The 20,970-nt window shown below is 39.9% G+C and overlaps 1 protein-coding gene across 6 annotated transcripts in view; it reads left to right on the forward strand.

The window, feature by feature from the left end:
- Positions 1-20,970, forward strand: part of plekha1b (pleckstrin homology domain containing A1b) — a 95,391-nt gene that overhangs the window by 68,547 nt on the left and 5,874 nt on the right. For 2 of the 6 annotated variants that reach the window (XM_085994591.1, XM_085994597.1), the window contains 6 exons: positions 559-696; positions 5,783-5,851; positions 10,747-10,811; positions 13,700-13,763; positions 16,314-16,403; positions 17,470-17,556. In XM_085994591.1, coding sequence (XP_085850717.1) covers positions 559-696; positions 5,783-5,851; positions 10,747-10,811; positions 13,700-13,763; positions 16,314-16,403; positions 17,470-17,556 — 513 coding nt within the window. The remainder of the gene's footprint in view (positions 1-558; positions 697-5,782; positions 5,852-10,746; positions 10,812-13,699; positions 13,764-16,313; positions 16,404-17,469; positions 17,557-20,970) is intronic. The other 4 variants (XM_085994593.1, XM_085994596.1, XM_085994595.1 and 1 more) reach the window with 4 other exon arrangements.

Consider the following 20,970-nt stretch of genomic DNA (forward strand, 5'->3'; position numbering starts at 1 on the left):
GTTTTTGTACTTGGATTACTGCAGTTATGCCTACTATATGATTCAAAAGTTTTTCTTCAGAAGTGGTCTCCCCTCAACCTTTTCCACATTTGTAGGTTGAAAGCATGTGGAAGTAATTCCTATTACCACAGTTATGTCAATGTTATTGATGTGAACCTGATGGTTCATTTTGCATTTTTTTCAGAAAAAACTTTATAATCAAAATTAGGTTCTTCCCAACAATTAAAACATTTCTATCCATGAGGCAAATTACAGAAATAAAAATATTTCTTGAAATGTTATGCAGCCTGTATAATTATGTTAATAGTCCTGATCAGACCAAACTTGGAGTCTAGACTTGCAATTTATTCAAGCCAGTTTAATCTGGAAGGCTGCTTTCAAATGTTGACCAAATATTCTTAACCTGTTAATTCTTAAATCTACCAAATGTTACATGCAAATATGACTGATCAGCCATCTGGAAACTGTTATGTATTTTGCATGCCTGCTGTTAATGTAAAAATGGATTTTAATTATGATTTATTTTGTCTTTAATGGCTTTATATCTTTGTTTAACAGGAGGGGATGGAATCTCTGGAAGGAATTGAGAAAAGTAATTTGAAACGTTCCCAAAGTCAGCTCGCATATTTTATTGGCAAACCTACATCTGATCAAGCAGTCATTAAAAGTGGTTACTGTGTTAAACAAGGAGCAGTGGTGAGTAACCAGAGCCTGGAGAAATACTAACCATACTAGAAGCTTCAAAATATAATTACAATTATTTAAATTTCACATACTGTGTTATAGAAATGTTCAATCCCTTTTTTTCCCCCCTGCATGTCTTCCATTACTGTTTTGATAAATTTTCTTCTTCATTCGAGAGGTTAAAACATTTACAGGTACTAACTTGGCCATTTTTTCCCTTTGGTTGATTGTTATTAAGCTGAGGCATGTCAGTGCTTGAAAATAGAACATTTAGCCACATATCCTCTCTCTCCATCAAACACTCCTAGGTTAGGTAAAGCATGCTCAAGTGTACTGTGCATCAACAGGATGTGCCATGCCAACCTGAGGTTCCAACTTATTCTAAGTTATATGTACCCTTATCCATCTTAGCCTTACCTAGTATCCATCAATAACAAGATTGTGGCTGCCACAACTCCTGTTGTATAGGACTTGCAGCAGAGGAACAACATTTTAATTGTGTCGTATGTGCTGGATTTAAGCCAATGGCAGATATAAGGACAGTGTGCCTTGCCCCCATTGCCATTTTACTGAGTTTGTATATTAAGAACATTACTACACATAAGATGAGTTTGTGCCTTACAACAATAGGAGAAAGTCCTTTTCACCAAATGGTAAGTGAAATTTCAGTACAAGAACTAAAAAGGAAAACCTCTTGCTGAGCTTTGGCACTAGGCAGCCTGCCTACGCACCATTTGAAAAAGAACCTAGAGATTCTGTTCAGATATAGTTCCTTCTCCTGAATTCTTCCTTTATCTTATGGAACTTGAGAAAGAAGTATAGCCAACAACAATTTACATTTATTTAGTGCCTTTACTGTTGAAATATGTCCCAAGGTGCATCACAAAGGTGTAATCAGGCAAAAATGGACTAAAAGATGATATTAGGAGGGAAGACCAAATATTTGGTCAAAGAGGTAGGTTTCAATGAAGGTATTGAAGGAAGAGAGGAAGGTGGAGGGGTTTAGGGAGGGAATTGCAGAGCATGGGGCCTAGGCATCTGAAGACACAGCTGTCACTTGTGGAAGGAAGGGAGGCGGGGATGCACAAAAGGCCAGAGTCAGAGGAACAGAAAGATCAGGGGGATTGTAGAACTGGAGGCGATTAGAGTTGGGGAGGGACGAGACCATGAAGGGATTCAAACACAAGAATGAGAATTTTAAACTTGAGACACTGGGGGACCAGAAGCCAAAGTCGATCAGCTGGAACAGGGGTGATGGACGATTGGAACTTGGTGCAGAATAGAATACAGACAGCAGAGTTTTGGATGAGCTAAAGATTTTGGAGCGTGAAGGATAGGAGAAAGGTCAGGAGAGTATTGGAATAGTCAATGACCTAGATGAGAGTTTTAGCAGCAGATGGTTTGAGGCAGGAGTAGAGGAAGATGCTGTTACAGCGGTGGAAGTAGGCAGTCTTTGTAATGGAGGAATTGGTGCAAGGGTATAGAGTTTGTGACGGGCTGGAGATGATGGGTTTTAGTCTTAATATTTAGTTGGAGGAAATTGTGGCTCATCCAATATCAGACAAGCAATTTAACACCACTGAGACCGCGGAGGAGTCGAGAAAGGTAATACAGAGGTGAAGCTGAGTGTTGTCAGCCAACATGTGGAAACTGACCCAAAGTATGCAGATTATGATCCAGTGGGTAGCATGTAGAGGAGATGCTCAAGGATAGATTTTTGGGTAATTTGAGTTAATGTTGAGGGAGCAGGAAGAGAAACCATTGCTGGAAATACTCTGGCTATGATTGGATAGGCAAGAATGGAACCAAGCGAGGAGAGGCGTTGCAGGTGGATGGTCTGGTCAACCATGTCAAACACGGAAGCGGAGGGATAAGGCCCCATGATCGCAGAGGAGTCATTTGTGAATGATTATGACCATTTTAGTGCTGTGGCTCGGAACTTGATTGGAGAGATTCAAATTGGTAGTTGCAGGAAAGCTGAATGTGGATTTGGTGGTGACAACAGGTTCATGGACTTTGTAGATGGGGCGGCAATTTGCAAGGACCGAGGGTTTAAAGGTAGATTTTTTGAGGTGTTGATGACGGCATTTTTGAAAGGGAGAGGAACAGTACTTTAGAGGAAACCAGATAGTGTGCATCATGGCTTTGGGTGGAAACGAGCAACTACTGCAGCCGATAAATGTTACATACTCTGAACTGAATAAGTACGCTTGTGTCTATTTCTGGCTTTTCTGCAGATTTTTTTATTCATTCATGGGTGTGGGTGTCGCTGGCAAGGCCAGCATTTATTGCCCATCCCTAGTTGCCCTTGAGAAGGTGGTGGTGAGCTGCCTTCTTGAACCTCTGAGTATATATTAATGGAATTAACCAAGGAGCCATTAAACACATTGATTGGGTGTCATTGGCCGGAATCTTGCCGGTGCTCAGAGGGCAGGTTCGAAGGCGGGCCCGCTGTCAAAATCTAAAAGATTGACAGCAGGTCAGGAGCACGCTGCGAACCTGCCTCCATGTCAGTTTCGCAAGTGCTGGCTCTACCTGTGCTTTACAGACTTGACACCAAGCAGTGGGTGAGCCAATTGAAATAGTTAAGAGGTTGTTAAAAGGTACTTAAATAGCATTTTACCATCTACTTACCATTTTTCTAGCTTTTTGGCGAGTTTCACAGTGCTCCGGGATCATGTCATGTAAGTAGGTTGGGTTGTTAATGACTCTCCATTGCTCTGAATAGGTGACCGCTGCAAAAGTGGTATAAAAGCTACCATTTCACAGCTGTTCACTTTCCAATGTTAGAAGCTGCAGCCTTCAGGATTTGGAACACACTTTTGACCTTTGCAGTTTGGAAGTGTTTGGAGTAAACTCTTTATCCACTGTCACCTCCTTGGAACAACCTAGCTCACCATTGACAGATCGCTTCTGTCATCTTTACTTCACCTGCCATCTATTCCATCAGCATCGGTACCCCTCAAAAAAAATCTCAGCTTGGTCCTTAGAATCCCACCACGATCAGCCCCAACACCAACATCACCAGGTGCACCAACCTGCACCGCAATCACCTGATGCTGGACAGGACACAGGGCACCTGACCACATTGCTGCTCGGGAGGTTAGGGATGCCTCACCATGGCCAGATTTACTTCACTTGACACTGTACACCCTGGTTGCCACATGATGCGCCAGGTTGGCACCACCCCACGCCAGCACCATAAAGTATCCCTGCAATGCCCAAGCCATTCCTTTCACACTCATCAGCATTGCAGGGGGTGCCCTTGTGTCTCACCATTCACTGCAACTCACTAAGCCACTTCCAAAGGTGCGCACAAATCTGCCCAAGAAGGCAAAGTGTTCAAAATAAAGATTTCGATGTTTGACAACACATTAGCAGAAACTTTACATGAACATTGACTAAAACACACAAGTGTCTACCCTTGTGTGTTGTTAGTTGGTATGATTGGACAAGGATGAGGGTGAATGTGAGGGTTGGCTAGATGAGTTGGAGATGTAGATAGAGAGGGGTGGATGGAGATGCAAGGTAAGTTGGTGTGAGTAAGGATGTGCAGGAGTAGGGTAGGGAAGGCAGAGTGATGGGGATGTGAAGAGTGGCACAGGAGGATGAGGTTGAGTGTGGCTTTGCAGTAACGTTTCGTGATCTACTGCGGTCATTGAAAGGGTTGCGCCACTGCAGCCAGGTCCTCCTGACCACATCCCTGCTTGTGTCCTGTGCAATGTGCGACCAGGCTGTGTGGTGTCCAGGGGAGGTCTCTTCCACCCATTGGAAGGGAAGAGAACCTCCTGTGTGCTGTGACTCCCTCCATAAGCATATGGAGCGAGTCATAGGAGAACCTGGGTGCAGCCGTGCACCTTTGTGCAGTTATTGTCAGTGTTTGCAGCACCTCAATGCTGTAGAACACTGACAGCACAACTGTCAAAATGAATGTGCACATGGTCCCTTTAATGACGTCATCAGACCCGCTTGCTTTTAGTTGGCCGGGAACCTCGCAGGGCGGGCTTAACAAGCCCAATCAGGGCAAAATCACCAACGGAGCGCAATTGAAACGGGAGCAGGGTCGCAGTCCGCCACCTACCTTGGCCGCTCTTAGCCCGCCTCGGTAGACGAAATCGCAGCCATTGTTTCTGCTTCTGTACACCAGGGTGCATCCACCATCAAACAGTGGATATGGGGAGGTGATCAATGGAGGGGTTGGTGACCATGACCTGTGCCAAAATTTTGATTTGGGTATTTGTTAGCTCACTCTGAAGTCCACCTGTTTGTAGATCATTGCCATATTAACTTATTAACCTGATTTTTTTTTCTCCTTTAATTAGGCAGTTTTGTATTTGGCTTCACCTTTAGAATATTTGGCAGGTTTTGTTATCTCAGCATGTTTTAGTTTGGTTCTATTCATGCACCTGACGTAAGAAAACTACTAGGCACTTGGTCTAAGCGTTAAACAAAGCTTTAATCAACTATTTTACAACATGGAGATCTAGTTGTGTCCTTCACTAGTTCCTGTAAAAGAATGTCCTGAGCAAGCTGGGCCCATGCCCGAGTATTTATACACTCCCTGGACAGCGCCACCAGCAGGCCACCCAGTATTATTTCATAAGTCATTTCCACATGAATGACTAGATTCATGTCCGCACCCATCTCCATAGGTTTATACTGTATGCATTTATAGACAAAGTCATGAAAGATTTAAATATTATTGCAAGTTTTCACGTCCTTTATTTGCATGCTTCACTCCCCTCTGCCCTTCTATTCCTTTTACATTTTTTTCTGGACAATTCAAAATCTGAATTGGGATGACAAAATAATTGTTCAGCTGTTACAACAGGAGAATACAAGCACATTAAAGGAACTGTGACCTGCAGAGCCATTTGGGCTGGTTAAGTAAAGTATAATCCAAATGTGCACAAAAGCATTAAGAGTAGAGGTTTACTGACCTATTTGTACGACTACATGTAAGCATTTGCAAGTGATTATTCAATCCAATAAAGGTGATCCTTTAGCCAAATGGTTAGTAAACTGAAAATTACCTAAATGACTGCATTTTGCTATAACTTAGATGCTTTATTTTTAATTACAATCTTTATCTTCACAGATGAAAAACTGGAAAAGAAGATATTTCATACTGGATGAAAATTCCATAAGTTATTACAAATCAGATCTGGTATGTCATTTTTAATTTTGACTAATTTATATATCTATGTGAATCACTTTAGATTGTTCCCTTTTAAGTGGTGTGTTCATGTAGTTATAAAATTAATGTTTATACAAAATCACTGAGAAGTGGCTGTATTGATCAATTTTCACTAATAAAGTTGCATAAAATATTGAATCAGGAAACACATGGCAGGTAGCATGGGGGCACACATGTAACCTAATGTAGGTTTTGCTTGCTTTGCCCACCTTCAAGTTTCATGAACATTACATCTAAAATAATGTAGCTGCCATGGTAAGTGTTTCCTCACAGTATGTAAAGGAGCATTTGTTGGTATCTATGTTTTTAGTAAAGGAGAGCCCGTATAAACAACATATGCTGGCTAAAAGCTGTTAACTCTCTCATTGGCATCAGTAAACAAATTTTACATTGGCCCAGAAATTCGGGTCGGAGGCTTCCCGCGGGTGCAAGCCTCCGACCTGCACTTACCTAGCATGCCGGCTGTTGTGCTGTAGGCCTGCGTGGGATTCCGATCCTGGGCCTCCTCCAACTGCCGGCGCGCAGTGCTTGTGTATCCCAGGGGCGCAGTTAGTTCGAAGCATCCCCTGGGATCACGTGGGCCATGGAGAGCCAATGGTAGCAGGGAATCTGTATTCATAGATTTGACAGGAAGAGCTGTCAAATCTATGAATATAATTCAGCCCCAAAAGTCACTAAAACTTCAAATAATTTTTTTTTTAAATCACATTTTAAAAATAACTATAAATTACATTAAAACTATTTTAAACAATTTAAATTTTTGAAAAAATTAATTAGTTTCTAACGGGTCTAAAAATAAACTTACCTTTCTTTAAAGTATTTAAAAATAATAAACCTGTGGAAAAATTGTTTTAATTTAACTTGCTTCACCACTTACCTTGTTAAAAGCAGGCCTTGCGACTGCTTTTTACAAGCGTAGCTTCTGGAGACATGCCCTCCTGGAGAAACCTGCAAAAAAAACATAAGTTCCAGGTGCACGCACTGCCTCTCCAGCGCACGCGTTCGACCTGTGAACCCCTTCCTTTAAGGGAACGGAAGTTCTGGTTTCCTGCGCAGTGCACGCACGAAACCGGCACTTTCGTTGGACCTACGCGTGAGTACCCAGCGCGTACTCACCCATGGGTACCCGAAGTTCTGGCCCAATTTACTTAAGACTCACCCTGAGCACTTTGTTGCCCTGTTAAAAATATTATTGATATTAATAATCTTTAAAACCACTTGAGAGTATGAGAGAATATATAATTTTATTTTAAAATAAAAGACAACACAAGTTATATTTAAATAAGCAAATCCATAGTTACCTGAAAAAAGGCTGTTTTTGTAACTGCTTAAATACATTAAGATCTCTTCTTCTCTTAGGCAGTCCCTCGGAACCAAGGATGACTTGCTTCCACATTAAAAATGAGTTCGCAAGTGACTGATTAGTTCAATGCGGGACCTACAGTCTCTGTCACAGGTGGGGCAGACGGTGGTTGAAGGGGCGGGTGGGTGTGGTGCTTGGGTTGACGTGCGCTCCTTGTGCTGCCTGTGCTTGGCTTCCGCTTGCTCCCGGCGAAGAGACTCTGTGTTCGGCACCTTCCCGGATGCTTCTCCTCCACTTTGTGCGGTCTTGGGCCAGGGATTTCCAGGTGTCGGTGGGGATGTTACACTTTTTCAAGGAGGCTTTGAGGGTGTCCTTGAAGCGTTTCGTCTGCCCACCTGGTGCTCTCTTGCCGTGCCGGAGCTCCGAGTAGAGCGCTTGTTTTGGGAGTCTCGTATCGGGCATGCGGACAATGTGACCCGTCCATCGGAGCTGATCGAGCGTGGTCAAAGCTTCGATGCTGGGGATGTTGGCCTGAGCGAGATCACTGATGTTGGTGCACCTATCCTGCCAATGGATTTGCAGGATCTTGCGGAGGCAGTGTTGGTGGTACCTCTTCAGTGCCTTGAGGTGCTTGCTGTACGTGGTCCATGTCTCCAAGGCATACAGCAGGGCGGGTATCATTGCTGCTCTGTAGACCATGAGCTTAATGCTGGGTTTGAGGTCCTGGTCTTCAATCACACTCTTACTCAGGTGACTGAAGGCTGCACTGGCACACTGAAGGCGGTGTTGGACTTCGTCGTCGACGTCTGCCGTTGTTGACAGTAGGCTACCGAGGTATGGAAAGTGGTCCACGTTGTCCCAGACCTTGTCGTAGATTTTGATAATGCGGGGGCAGGTTGGTAGAGGATCTTTGTCTTACGGATGTTTAGTGTAAGGCCCATGCTCTCGTACGCTTCGGTGAAGGTGTTGACGATGGTTTAGCGTTCGACCTCCGAGTGAGCGCAGACGCAAGCGTCGTCTGCATACTGTAGTTCGACGACAGAGGATGGGACGACCTTGGATCTGGACTGGCGGTGACGGAGGTTGAACAGTTTCCCGTTTGTTTTGTAAATTTAGCTCCACTGCAGCGGGGAGCTTACTGAGGGTGAGATGGAGCATTGCAGCAAGGAAGATAGAGAAGAGCGTTGGTGCGATGACACAGCCTTGCTTGACCCCGGTTCATACGTGAATTGGGTCTGGTGGAACCGTTGGTCAGGATCACGGCTTGCATGTCGTTGTGAAGCAGGCGGAGGATGGTGACAAACTTTTGAGGGCAGCCGAATTTGAGGAGGACACTCCATAATCCCTCACGGTTGACAGTGTCGAAGGCCTTTGTGAGATCAAAGAAGGCCATGTACAGCGGTTGGTGCTGTTCCCTGCATTTCTGTTGTAATTGACACGTGGTGAAGATCGTGTCCATTGTGCCCCTTAGTGGGCGGAATCCGCATTGCGACTCTGGGATGAGCTCTTCGGCCACTGGGAGAAGGCGATTGAGGAGGATTCTTGCGATGACTTTCCCTGTGGCAGACAGCAGGGAAACTCCTCTGTAATTACCGCAATCCGACTTGTCACCTTTCTTGAAGATGGCCACAATTACGGCATCTCTGAGATCCCCTGGCATGCTCTCCTCCTGCTTAAATACATTAAGATACATTTGTAACTACAACATAATGTGCCTGTAATTGATCTGAACAAGCTTCTGCATATAGTACAATGCAAAATATGTTGGATTATATTTTCAGTAATAGCCATGAGTACTTAAATGAGAAAATAATGCTCAATGTGCCATATACATGACTTTGGCATAATATAGGAAGCTTCCCATGGCTCCTATTGGAGAAAAAAATATTTTAAGATACTGGCATGTTATTCAGACTATTTTAAATGCAGTGTTTCTCGTGAGATTGACTGAATAGGGGAGTTGTTCCTGTGTCCTGACCAACATTTATCCCTCAATCAACATTATAAAACAAATTATCTGATGGTTTATATCATTACTGTTTGTGGTACCTTGCTGTGCACAATTTGGCTGCTACATTTCCTTATGTTACAACAGTGACTACACTTTAAAAGCACTTCATTGGCTATAAAGCACTTTGAGACATCCTGAGGTCGTGAAATGCGCTATGTAAATGCAAGATCTTTCTTTCTAATAGTATTAATCTCTGTAGAAACAAACTATACAAAGCATAGCTTTTAAAAAGCAACTTAGTAGCAAAAGCAGAATTTTTTGCCATATAGGGAACTTGGAAGTTGATTTGAATTAATGATAACTCCTATCTTTAATTTTTGACACGCAGCTTGATTGTTTAATTTTAACTTGAAAGATAGAATGCATGTAAAGCTGTTACTACTCTCGAGAGCCTGGCGCAAAACTGTTGAGACATGTTTAGTTGAGAGAAAATATCATTCCTTTTCCTCTTTATACAAGAAACATTAAACTGCTGCCTCAGATTAGCTCAACCAGTTCAAACCTGTCGAGCTTGTTATAAAATTCACATGATTAAGACGATAAAATGAGAAACAACAGTATTATTTGCTTTCCATGGTAAAATCATATCAATCTATTGCAATCTTTTTATAGAAGCCAACTAATACAATTGTGATTAACATCTCAAATATTTAAATTTGTAAAATTAAGTGTTTATTTAAATTCTAGTTTAATAAACATTTGAGTGTAGTGAGAGTTTAGTGAGTCTCAATGGCACACAACAGCTGAAAAGAATTATGATTAACAACTTTTTTGTTTTCCGGTTCTTTTAATTTTCAAAAGTGCGCATTTCTGATTTCAGTAATGAGTCTGAAAGAGGGCTGAACAAACTGAATCACCGTGGGTTAATGTCTGTGGATATACTGTTCCTAACCTTTGTGATGTACTGCCACCTAGTTGCACCTGTTCCTCATGATGTCACCAGAACTCTGCAAAAATATTGAGATAAAACTGCACATATATCTGTGAAAGGAATGGTGAAGTTAATTCTAATTCTGTTACTTTCAAACAAAATAAATGTTAATCATGATGTACCTTTTTTCTATCCCTGTAAATTTGCTATTGCCCTGAAAGGATTGCAGCTCAGATACTTCATCGCCTATTTCTCGAGTGCACTTGCTCCAGAACTGTTTGGATTAATAGTTTTCAGACTTTAACTAGATGTCTACATCAGGGGCTAATATGTGTACTGCATTTATAAATGGAACAATTTGCCTTGCAAGTTTGCACAGTCCCTTTTACTTGAGTTCTACTTTGCACAACGCACTGTATCAAGTCTGCTAATCTAACCACTTCCTGGCACCTTAAAAGCTGTGAAACACACCTGTTTTTGATTGCTTAATGCAAACTTACTGACTTGTATTTTAAATTGATTTTAGCAAAGATACAAGTCTTTCTCAACAGTAATTGTTACATCTGTAAATGATGGTTTGTTTCCGTAAATGAAAAATTATGCTGAAATTTTTGGATGTGTGATAGGTTGGTAGGATGGTTTTCCATCCTTATGAAACAATTATTTTTTTTCTCTTGCAGGATAAGGAGCCGCTTCGTAGTATATCACTTAAAGAAGTTAATAAGGTTCAGGAGTGTAAACAAAGGTTAGAATTATCCTTCTACTTTAGATCAGGAAGTAGCCCATGTTTGATGAAGCAGTTGTATTTACATGGCTTAGGATTCTGCTTAGTTGACTGTTGGCAGATCGTGTGAAATACCCTTAATCCACAACCAACACAACAGTTAATACAGGGATGAGGCTATGACAGTTGCAAGGTGTATTCAACACACTGGTAACATCTTGGAAATGAAGATTTCTTTAGTAAAGAGTAGTGAAGGAAATCAAATGGGAGTAACAATGGCGTAGCCTTAAGCTGCAGTGGTAGGGCATTGGGATTTCTGTCTGAAACTTAAAATCTGCAGGTTAAAATCTCCTTAAATGCAGTCATGTGGTTTATATGCTACAGTAGCTAGCCAACCACTTTGCCCTGCAGGATCAAAGGCTAAAGTTTCAATTTGAATATTTAATAACCTAGTTTAAAATTAGCATTAACTTTTAAAACAAAAGATCTTTCTAAATATTTGACTGTCACTTCAGAAGTGACTAGTTCTACCACCATATATTACACAAATGTTAAATGACAACTCATTAAATATTGCCTCTGCAGTGTGTATGCACATATACTGCACAGTGGAACCTCCTGCTTATTAAAGAACACGACTAAAGATTGTCCTTCAATTTTCACTTGTGCACACATGTAGAGGTTACTGCTATTTTGTTCTTCGTGTGTTCTGAATAAAGCCAAATGACAAACACAAGTCAAATATTGGCAATAAATGAATTTTTACTGCTTTCCTTTTGACTTGTATTGAAAACCACAGTTCAGTTGAAACTGCAGTAGAGATACCCAGTTGGAGAAGGGAAGGCATGAGCTCTGTATTAGGAATCCATAAACCAGTTCGATTATATTGCAGGTTCTAGTCTGAGTTTTGTACTGAGGGGGTCAGTGTAATTTAAGAGAAATTTGTCAAATTCTAGGTGAGTAATAGAACAAGTTGATTTTGAGAGTCCATTGGGAATGTTATCTACCATTCTTCCTCATTTGTTCAGCTTCCACATTAAAAATTGCTATCGCAAGGAAAATTCATCTATACACTGTCTAATTATTGCACTGTCATTTTGCACAGGTGATCTTCACCCAACTCGCTTGTATTCAAGGCCTTGTTCTGAACTAAATCCTAATTTTTCTGTGATCGATAGTAATCTTAATTGTTTTCTGCTCACGCTAGAAAAAAGTATATTTTTTTCAATACAAATCCATGTATTGTAGTAGATTGATCCAGTAATAGTTTAATAACTTACATTAAATGTCTTGGATCTTTTCCATTGACCAGAAGCTGTGATGTCTGTTTAATGTTTTTTGATATTGCATGACTTTGAAAGCTGAAGCTGTTCCAGATTCAATGTATTAGGGCCTATTTTGTTTAGTGAAGTCTGCCTTGATGTCAGAGACATAGGGGTCGATTTTCCTGGAGCCGCCAGGCGGGGTTTCAGGCATGTGGGGGTGGGGGGGGGGGGGGTGGGGGAAATCCCGAATTCGGGGGTCCTGACACCATCCCGCCCAAAACCCCGCTCCACGCAAGTTTCAGAGGCGGCGGGTAGCCGCCCCGCACTGGGACCCGCCGACCCCAGGCGGGAAGGGATTCGTGCCAATTAACTGCCTGTTAACAGGTAGTTAACAGGCAGTTTTTAGCCTAATCCCTATTTTGAGGGGTGTCGTGTGGGATTCCCGATGGCTCCAAACCACGCCAGGTTAGAGCAGGCGGGTTGGAGGGGTCGCGATGTCGGTGTTCAGGTGAGTGATGGGTGCATAAGTGCAAAGGTAAGTGTGTTTGGTGTGTCTAAAGTGTGTAAAGAACTTTTACTTACCTGTAATTACCTTAACGGCCTTTCTTCCTGTAGGCGTCGGGAGCGCATCACTCAGCCGGCGCTTAAAGCTGAATGGCTGCGATCTGTGAAAAGTGACAGCCTGCAGCTTTGAGTGCTGCTGAGAGTTCTAACTGAGTCTGTGCAGAAGGACTCATGTTAGAACTCAGACTGTCAGTGTTTGGCAGCTTCAAACAGCTGTGAAACACTGATATTTCATCTGTCAAGACCTCTTGACAGATGAAATTGCAGTCTGACGTCACCTGTTGCCGGGTGGCTCTTAATTGGCCTGCTGAGCCCGCTGGGCGGGCTCAACAAGGTCAATCAAGGGAAAATCGCGCAGATTGGCCGGACGTTGATATAGCCGGGTCTAAAACCCGAAAGTTGTAGTCCTGCCTTCTTCCCGACAGCTTCGGGAAAATCGACCCCATAGACTCAAACTTGACTTTTCGGTTGTAGACACCTCAGTTTCTAGCATGACACCAGCTTCAGGTCTGACATAGAACTGAGTGCAAACAGGGATAGTCCCAAAAATGTTTAAGGAAGAATGTACCAGCTGCACAACGTTCTCTTCTGCTTATGGCCAGGGAATCGCCTTACTCTCTGGCGTTTGATCAGCTTGCTCCATCATCTGATTTGCTGAATGACAAAATGGTATTTAGAGGTTAAGCAAATGAGAGAGAATATTAAGTCACCTACAAGATCTGTTATAAAATAACATGTTATCTTAACTGAAGCAAATTTAATCATACTCAGTTAATTTAAGATGTGTTTTTCTGCTTAAAATGTGCTACAGAATGGTGGGATGTTGTAGGTTTATACATACAGTTACCACATACGAAGTTCTGAATTTCGACCGTTGTTAGAGCAAGAGAAACTAGGTACTTTCCCTCAAGAGGGGGAAGTAATGAATCATTTCATGCTGCTCTCGTGCATCTCCTGTTAGCGAGCTCAGCTGAGGTTGGTAAATGCCTGGGAGTAGGCCAATTTGACTATCTTATCTAAAGAATGATATGGGTAGAAATATGAAACATGATTACTTATAACAATTTTTTTCTATTGCAGAGAAATTCTGTTGCGTGACAACTTGTTTGAAATAGTTACTAATTTTCGAACGTTTTATGTTCAGGTAAGTGCATTATTTGCATTGAGTAAAAGTTAATGCATCTGTTTTTAAGTGAACAAAGACAGTTAGCTTAAACCTGCTTTACAGATAAAGTAAAATTGTTGGTGAAAGATCACATCCCTACAGGATGAAATTGTGATCTAAAGCTGTGTGGTAAACCACTGTTTGTATTCCTGTTTGTCCTGTTTGTATTCCACTGTGTACATGCCTGGACATGCCTCGGCTGACTCCTCCCACAGGTCCTAGTATAAAGGTGACTGCTCCCTGTATCCTGGACCGGTCGACCACTCGAGGCAGACCTCCATTCTGTTGTTAATAAAAGCCTTTAGTGACTCTTCTAACTCTCAGTCTTTTATGAGTAATTGATAGCGCATCAAGCTGTATGTAATATTACCTGACGTTATTGCTTCAAGAAGGATGAAATAAATATTAGATGTTTTATCAGGTGTTGATTACTGTTCTATGTGCGCAATATTGAAACTCATTTTCAAGATTGTGTTTAGAAACCACACAATAATGACTATAATGCTCATTCCAGCATAACACTGACCTATCATTAGTTTCTCCATCGGCACCAATTACCTACAATTTTCTACATTCAAGATCCTTTCTCCACCACTTTACGGTGACACATTTTCAGTCTATTGGCATAAGAACCTGAAAGATTAACTGATTCTTAACAATTATCTCAGTTGTATGTTTTACAAGCTACCAACTGTATAATAATTTAGTTATGTTTCTATTTCTGTTGGTAATTTTATTAGTAAATAAATATGCCATGGTGGGATGTGAACTCACGATCTCTGGGTTGTTTATCTTGTACCATAGCCTCAGACTGGCAGATGGCCAGTCTCTTCCCATGAGGATATCATAAAAAGATCCAGATGTGTAAGCCATATTTGTGGTCAGACTAATTCTCATCTTCAAATTCTGCTTTTAAGATCATTTTTAGGGATTGAGGAAAACCATGATCAATGCTGACTTCTGCCCCAGACAGTAGACTGGGGGACTTGTGCCTACATTCACCAATAGTCATTGGCCACAGCAGCATGAGGCTTTCCAGATTAATGTACATAAAGATGGCACCCAGGAATACTTGGAAATCTGAAATATTGATGGAGTTGGCAATGGAATTGTTGCAGCTCTTGGGCCACTCATTGCTTTGCCAAGCATTGACCTGTTATGCTTGAAAGAAAGGAATGGGGAAGGCCAAAGTCAAATTGCATTTTGGGGATCATGTTAGACATGATAAATATTTTTATGATCAATAGAACCTCCTTGAATTCCAACAGCTGATAGTGTATTTACCCTTGTGTGCTGGTGAGAGAAACCAGATCATCATCACTTTTGTCAAAAAAAGAATCCAGTACCTCTAATCTGTGCCATCCATGGAATCACTTTTTCATACTATTCTACCTTGCATCAGCCCAAGACAATCTACCTCATGAGAGCAGGGAAGAGCAAACCATATTTTTCAATCCAAGTTCAGGTTTCTATTGATAACCAAATTCATCCAACTGATAACGTTATATTGAACAGTGGAAAGCTGTTACAAGTTCAGGTCTGTTGTAGATACCTTCTCCGGTTCAGTGATGTCGATTGCTCACGTAAGTGGTCTGAACATTTTACTTTTGTGGGAGTTCATTCACTGCTCTATATCAATTTGTATGATAGTGTGTCCTGGGCTTGTGCCTGAACCAGATATTAATGTCTTTCACATTTATATTTCTTCAATCTCTCCAAAGACAGCGTTTGTGAGAAAAAGCAGCAATTAGCAGCTTTATTTCATAAGATAAATATACAGACCAGCAGTTATGATCATACACACTTCACACAATTTTTTAAAAAAAGCCACATTTCCTGACATCAATGGATGAACTACTTAACTGAAACAAGGTAATTTCTGACTCTTCTCTCCTGTACTCCAATCTTCTTGCAATCTTTGTAACCTGACTGCCTCACAAAAACTTTCTGCTGTGTCTGTCTTTTTATCTTTTGCTGTTTAGTATCAGAACAGGGCTGAAAGAGTTTTCAACTCAGTTGGTAGGTATTTTTTCATTGCTGTGGCAGTCTGTCTTAATGGCTTTTACAGTCTGAGGAAACATCAACGCCATCTCATGAGCATCTTATCTACTTATTGTTTTGGAACTCTTTCTTAAAGCAGTGCTTTTAAAAACCCATAGTTAAAGGAATTCTTTTTCCAAATTCTTTCTGTGGAAAAATGGTCAAATGATCCTGAAACGTGACAATGCCCCAAAACTTAGCCGGGGCTCTGTTTGCAAATTACATCGTAGGTTCCTGGGTATCCAGCTAAAGGCTAACTAGAACTGGAAACTTTCCATTTAATTTCCATTCTGTGTCCCTGGATAACTATCCCTGAATGCAGTTATCTTATACACACTGGGCATTATAGTCTCTAGCTTAGAAGTAAACTCTAGCTATTAAATGGTTTATACTGGTAAGATGGTGAATGCAACACCGGTGTTGCTCTGCTCACAATATAGTATAAATATATATGCTTAAAATCTGTTGCGATTCTTGATTGTGTTTCAGGCTGACAGTCCCGAAGATATGCACAACTGGATCAAGGCAATATCTGGGGCAATAGTAGCACAGCGAGGCCCCGGAAGATCAGCAGCTTCTGTATGTCAATACATTAATATCTTGCACAGATTCTTAAAATCACTAGGGTTAACAGTTATTTTTTTAAGTGAATGATTTAACACTTTATTTCAAGGTGATCTTCCTTTCGCTCTTCACCCCCCCCCCCCCCCCCCCACATAAAAAGCAAAGTTTTTACATGATCATAACGGTTTCTTTGTTTCTCTCCATATATACGCTGTTTTGTTCTGTTTCACAAGAATTTATAATGCCTGGAAAGCTAGTACCAATTACATAAATTTTCAGCAAATTGTTTTATGTAGCTTCTGATTCACCTCGTCCGTTATCCTACATTAGATCATATAATGGTAAAAAAAATCCTCAGTTACTTGGTTAGTCAGCTATATTTTTTAAAAAGTGTTATTTAAAAGTAAGATGCTCATTCGAGAGTGTGATTGCTATTATAATTCACATTTGTGTAGAATAGGAAATGTAAGATTTAGAGGACTAGCTAAAATAAATTTGATAAATACAAGAGTTTAGTTTTTGCTATAATCACTTTTAGTAATAAAAGTTTAAGTGTTTTCTGTTCACATGGAAACCTCAAATCTGTATAACAGTGATCGAGTGTGTTTCTTGCAGCATGCATTGTGCATTCTAAATGGGTCTTCAATTGTCAATTTTACACCATTTTAACATTGAATGTCAAGCTGTTCTGCCAAAAAAGCTTCAGTAGTTGAAGTTGCTTTTGCAAGTTTGTTTTCTGTAGACAAACTATGCTGTACATGGATTACAGTATTTCTTCCCATTAATCCCTTTACTCGAGGTAGCTTTCTTGGTTTTACTTTCTTCTACAGATTACACAGTCATATTTCTCAGATTGTTCATCCGTTTCCAGATTCCAAAAGAAATATTAGTGTTAGCAAAGTGCAGAGGATTTAAAATGCAATTAATTCAGAAGGATGGAACTGGGAAATATGTTGATTTGATTGGCTATTAAAGACATATCTTGACATGCAAGTATATGGCTGTGTTTTCTATTATTTCTCTGCTCTCTTTATAAGAGTGTAGGATACTCTAATCTGAGCTTTGCACTGTGTTCTTCCAGATGCGGCAAGCCAGAAGGCTGTCGAATCCTTGTATACAGAGGTATACATCAAGAACTGGTGAATGCGGCACGTATGTGAGCTCTCATGTAAAGCAAGCTTTTTTAAGGAGGATTAGAATCTAGCAATTGCTGAATGTGCTGGAAATAATTTTGTCCTGTGGTTGGAATAAAATAATGGACATTAAACTATTGGTTCAGTTGCTGATTTGTCAGAAATTTAAACTAATACTTTTATCCCTTGCTGAAAAAAAGTTTGTATAATTTTAACTTTCTCCTTGCTGCTACAAATTAATTGAAATACTTTTCCTGTTGATTTGAAATCCATGTAATTCATTGCTACCATAATGATTCCTTTCTAACATGTGCCACAAGTAGAACTAGGAATATGCTATCAAATTTAAATAGAAAATGTAATATTGTGTTTCTGTGGCCAAGCAGTAAGTGTGTTGGCTGCCCAGTCAGATAGTCATGGGGTTGGTTATTCCAATCCATTAACTGGGGTTCTAGGTGGAGCACTGTGTAATGGAAGAGCATTTCACCTGACAAGGAAGGGAAAAAAATAACACTAGAGAAATATGACCTGGACTTTGCATCTTTGTGACTTAATATCTTCATGACTTAGTGAGGCTGTGTATATGTTGCAGTAATCATGGGGAGTAAAAGTTAAATGACAGAGAAATGTGAAAAAAGAAAACTCTCCTATAGTTTGCAACTTAAAACAAGTTTATAAATGTTGGTAGCTGTTAAAACATACCCACAATTGATGTTATGGGTGCAAAGGTTTCTTGAATGCATATAGAAACGGAGACAAAAAGGATAGTCTACTTTACGGGAACACATAACCAACAAGAAAAAGCTAGGGAGTTTCCTTTGCTTATAATCCTCCATGGTATATTGCCATTTTGATTAATTTGCATGAGAGTTCATATTTCCTCATTTTTATTTATGGCACAGCTGATCTTTTATCTCTGCAATAGCAAAGACCATATATTAATGCTTTGCTAACAATTCTTACAACAGATTGTTCACTGACCTTGAGTACAATTTGTATTCATGTCTTTGCATGTCAAATATGTTCTGGAATGTATGAGTCTGAAGCATGACACCATAGTGGTTGAACTGCATTGCATGAGCATACTTCTGTGTGGGTGTGTATGTGTGAAAACATTTTATCTTTATATATAAGATTAAGAAAAAGAAAGAAAGACTTGTATTTATATAGCGCCTTTCACGATTACCGGACATCCCAAAGCGTTTTACAGCCAATGAAGTAATCTTGAAGTGTAGTCACTGTTGTAATGTAAGATAGCATAAATTTGGTGACTTATTTTCCTTCAAGGGCAGATTTTTTGGATTTGGTTAGATCTGCCTATTTTGTGTGACTTAGATGATTTCAGGGTAGTGTAGACTAGAATTTAATTTTCATTTAAACTGCTCCTTTATCAGAGCAGCTTCATTTAATGTGAAAAATATGACATTTGCTTTTATTCCACTCCTCACAGTTGTCTGACATTCTTCCTTCATAGTCACTTCAGGACCGTGCTGAATCCCACTCTAACAGTTAATATTTAACAGATACAAAAAAATGATGGACTATATATCATGATACACACTGTAAAGACTTAAGTTCTTTTCATAGCAACCTGCTGGTTTCACCGAATCTTTGCATCCACTATTTTGGTAACATTGTTCTGTCTTATTTATCTTGGTCATACATTGGTGCTTTGTGAGTAGTTTGAAACAAATTTTACAGAATTGGTATACTGTTGTATTTTAATATAAAGCATTCTAAACATAGCTTTTGTTCTCAAAATAAACAGATTCAAAACCCTCTTTTAGGCCTTCATTAAAGGATACAGAATGCTTTTTATACTGGTGTCAGTATTAGCTTTCTTTTAAAATACATGACATAATGGTCTGAAGTTTTGTAAACTTTGTTCATGATCTTTTATTTCATTCACTGCAAATACAGTAATTTGGTCCTGTATATTTTTCTGAATGTTAGCTCAGAAATGTGTTACCAAAACACACAATTGATAGCTAAGTGGTCATTTTTTTAAAGCATGGTCTGCAAGGACAGATCTTACAAAAACATATATGCTGCTGCTTATGGGTTTTCTTTGCTTCATCTGGTTAACATATTAATTGAGTGAACACAAGAGGTGAATTGATGCTGCACTATTCACAATTTCCAAGTAGCGTTTGAGCACGTTAGCAGTCTATGTTGAATTTGAAACTACATTTTCTTCTGCTTATTCAATTCCGAAGGCTTGCTGTTTTCTGTATAATTGAATAGACTTTGGCATGCCTTATGAATTGTAGTAATTAGTGATTCAATCTGAAACTTATTGTAAAACTGCCTTGCAATAACTTTTCAAATACAACTTAAGGTTCAGTAAGACTTAACAGTGTGTGTGCACGTATGTATGAAATGTGTATGTTAATATATGTATGTATAAATATGCTATCAGCCTATTTCTAATTGATGTTTCGTGCTATTGTCAATATCCATAAGTGTCTCTAGAACTATAAAATCTAAGTTGCTGTGTGCTTCCTGTGAGACAGAAAGACTTGGTATTTCATGTTCATAGCTTGTTGTAAGTGCTTACCTGAACACTAATTAACAACCTACTAGTAATGGATTACTAAATACTGACGTGTTTCATCTGTACCTGTCAATAAGGTGGTAGGAAAAGGCTCATCAAAACAGATACCTTAAAAAAAAGAGACCATCTAGCTGAATTCCTGTGAAATGCATATATTATTGATTACAGAATTTAACACAGAAGTGAGGCTAATATCTGTTCAGATTTTAAATTTTGTTCAGACCAAATATTAAGCGTGCCATTTACGTTTTCAAGGTCAAAATTATTCAGATGGACAGTTTTATCAAGGGAGCAATTCTTGCTCATAAAATGTTTTGTGTGGAAGGTTGTTCAGTTTTTTAAATCGGCACCTCAAACAGAAATGGTTAGTGAACCGAGTTTATCAGTAATATAGTCTTTATCAGCATGAGTGAATTTGGGAATTGAACTTTTCTTTATTCAAAATCTAATTAAGTTTTATCTGCAGTACTTTTAAAATGTACTTGCGGGGTTCGGAATGTAGTTAAGTTTGTGACTTGATGTCAACAAATTGGGTTGCATCTGAACAGAAATTGAGTCTCATTTCTATGTTCACGATATTCTATCCAAATTTATTTTGTGTTCCATATGTTGGATCCAAGTAGTTTGTTTGAACATAGTTCTATGCGAGACAAAAATGAAGCATTTCTGTCTATGATGGATTGTTTATCAGATACTTTCTTGATTGTCACAGTACATGCAGGATTAAAATTAAACACTATTAACTTGACTCATCAAGCTGTAGAGAATATAAATTATGGCCAGGTTTAGGTTCAGCATCTCAGACCACTTCCAGAGGCTTCCCTCCCTGAGTCCCAGAGAATGCTTTTACTTGCTCAGGTATTTTGGTGATTTGTAGCGTGCCCAGGGGTCATAC

This window comes from Somniosus microcephalus, chromosome 8 (assembly GCF_052327205.1).
Source record: "Somniosus microcephalus isolate GS21.2 chromosome 8, FLI_Smic_1.0, whole genome shotgun sequence".
NCBI lineage: Eukaryota > Metazoa > Chordata > Chondrichthyes > Squaliformes > Somniosidae > Somniosus > Somniosus microcephalus.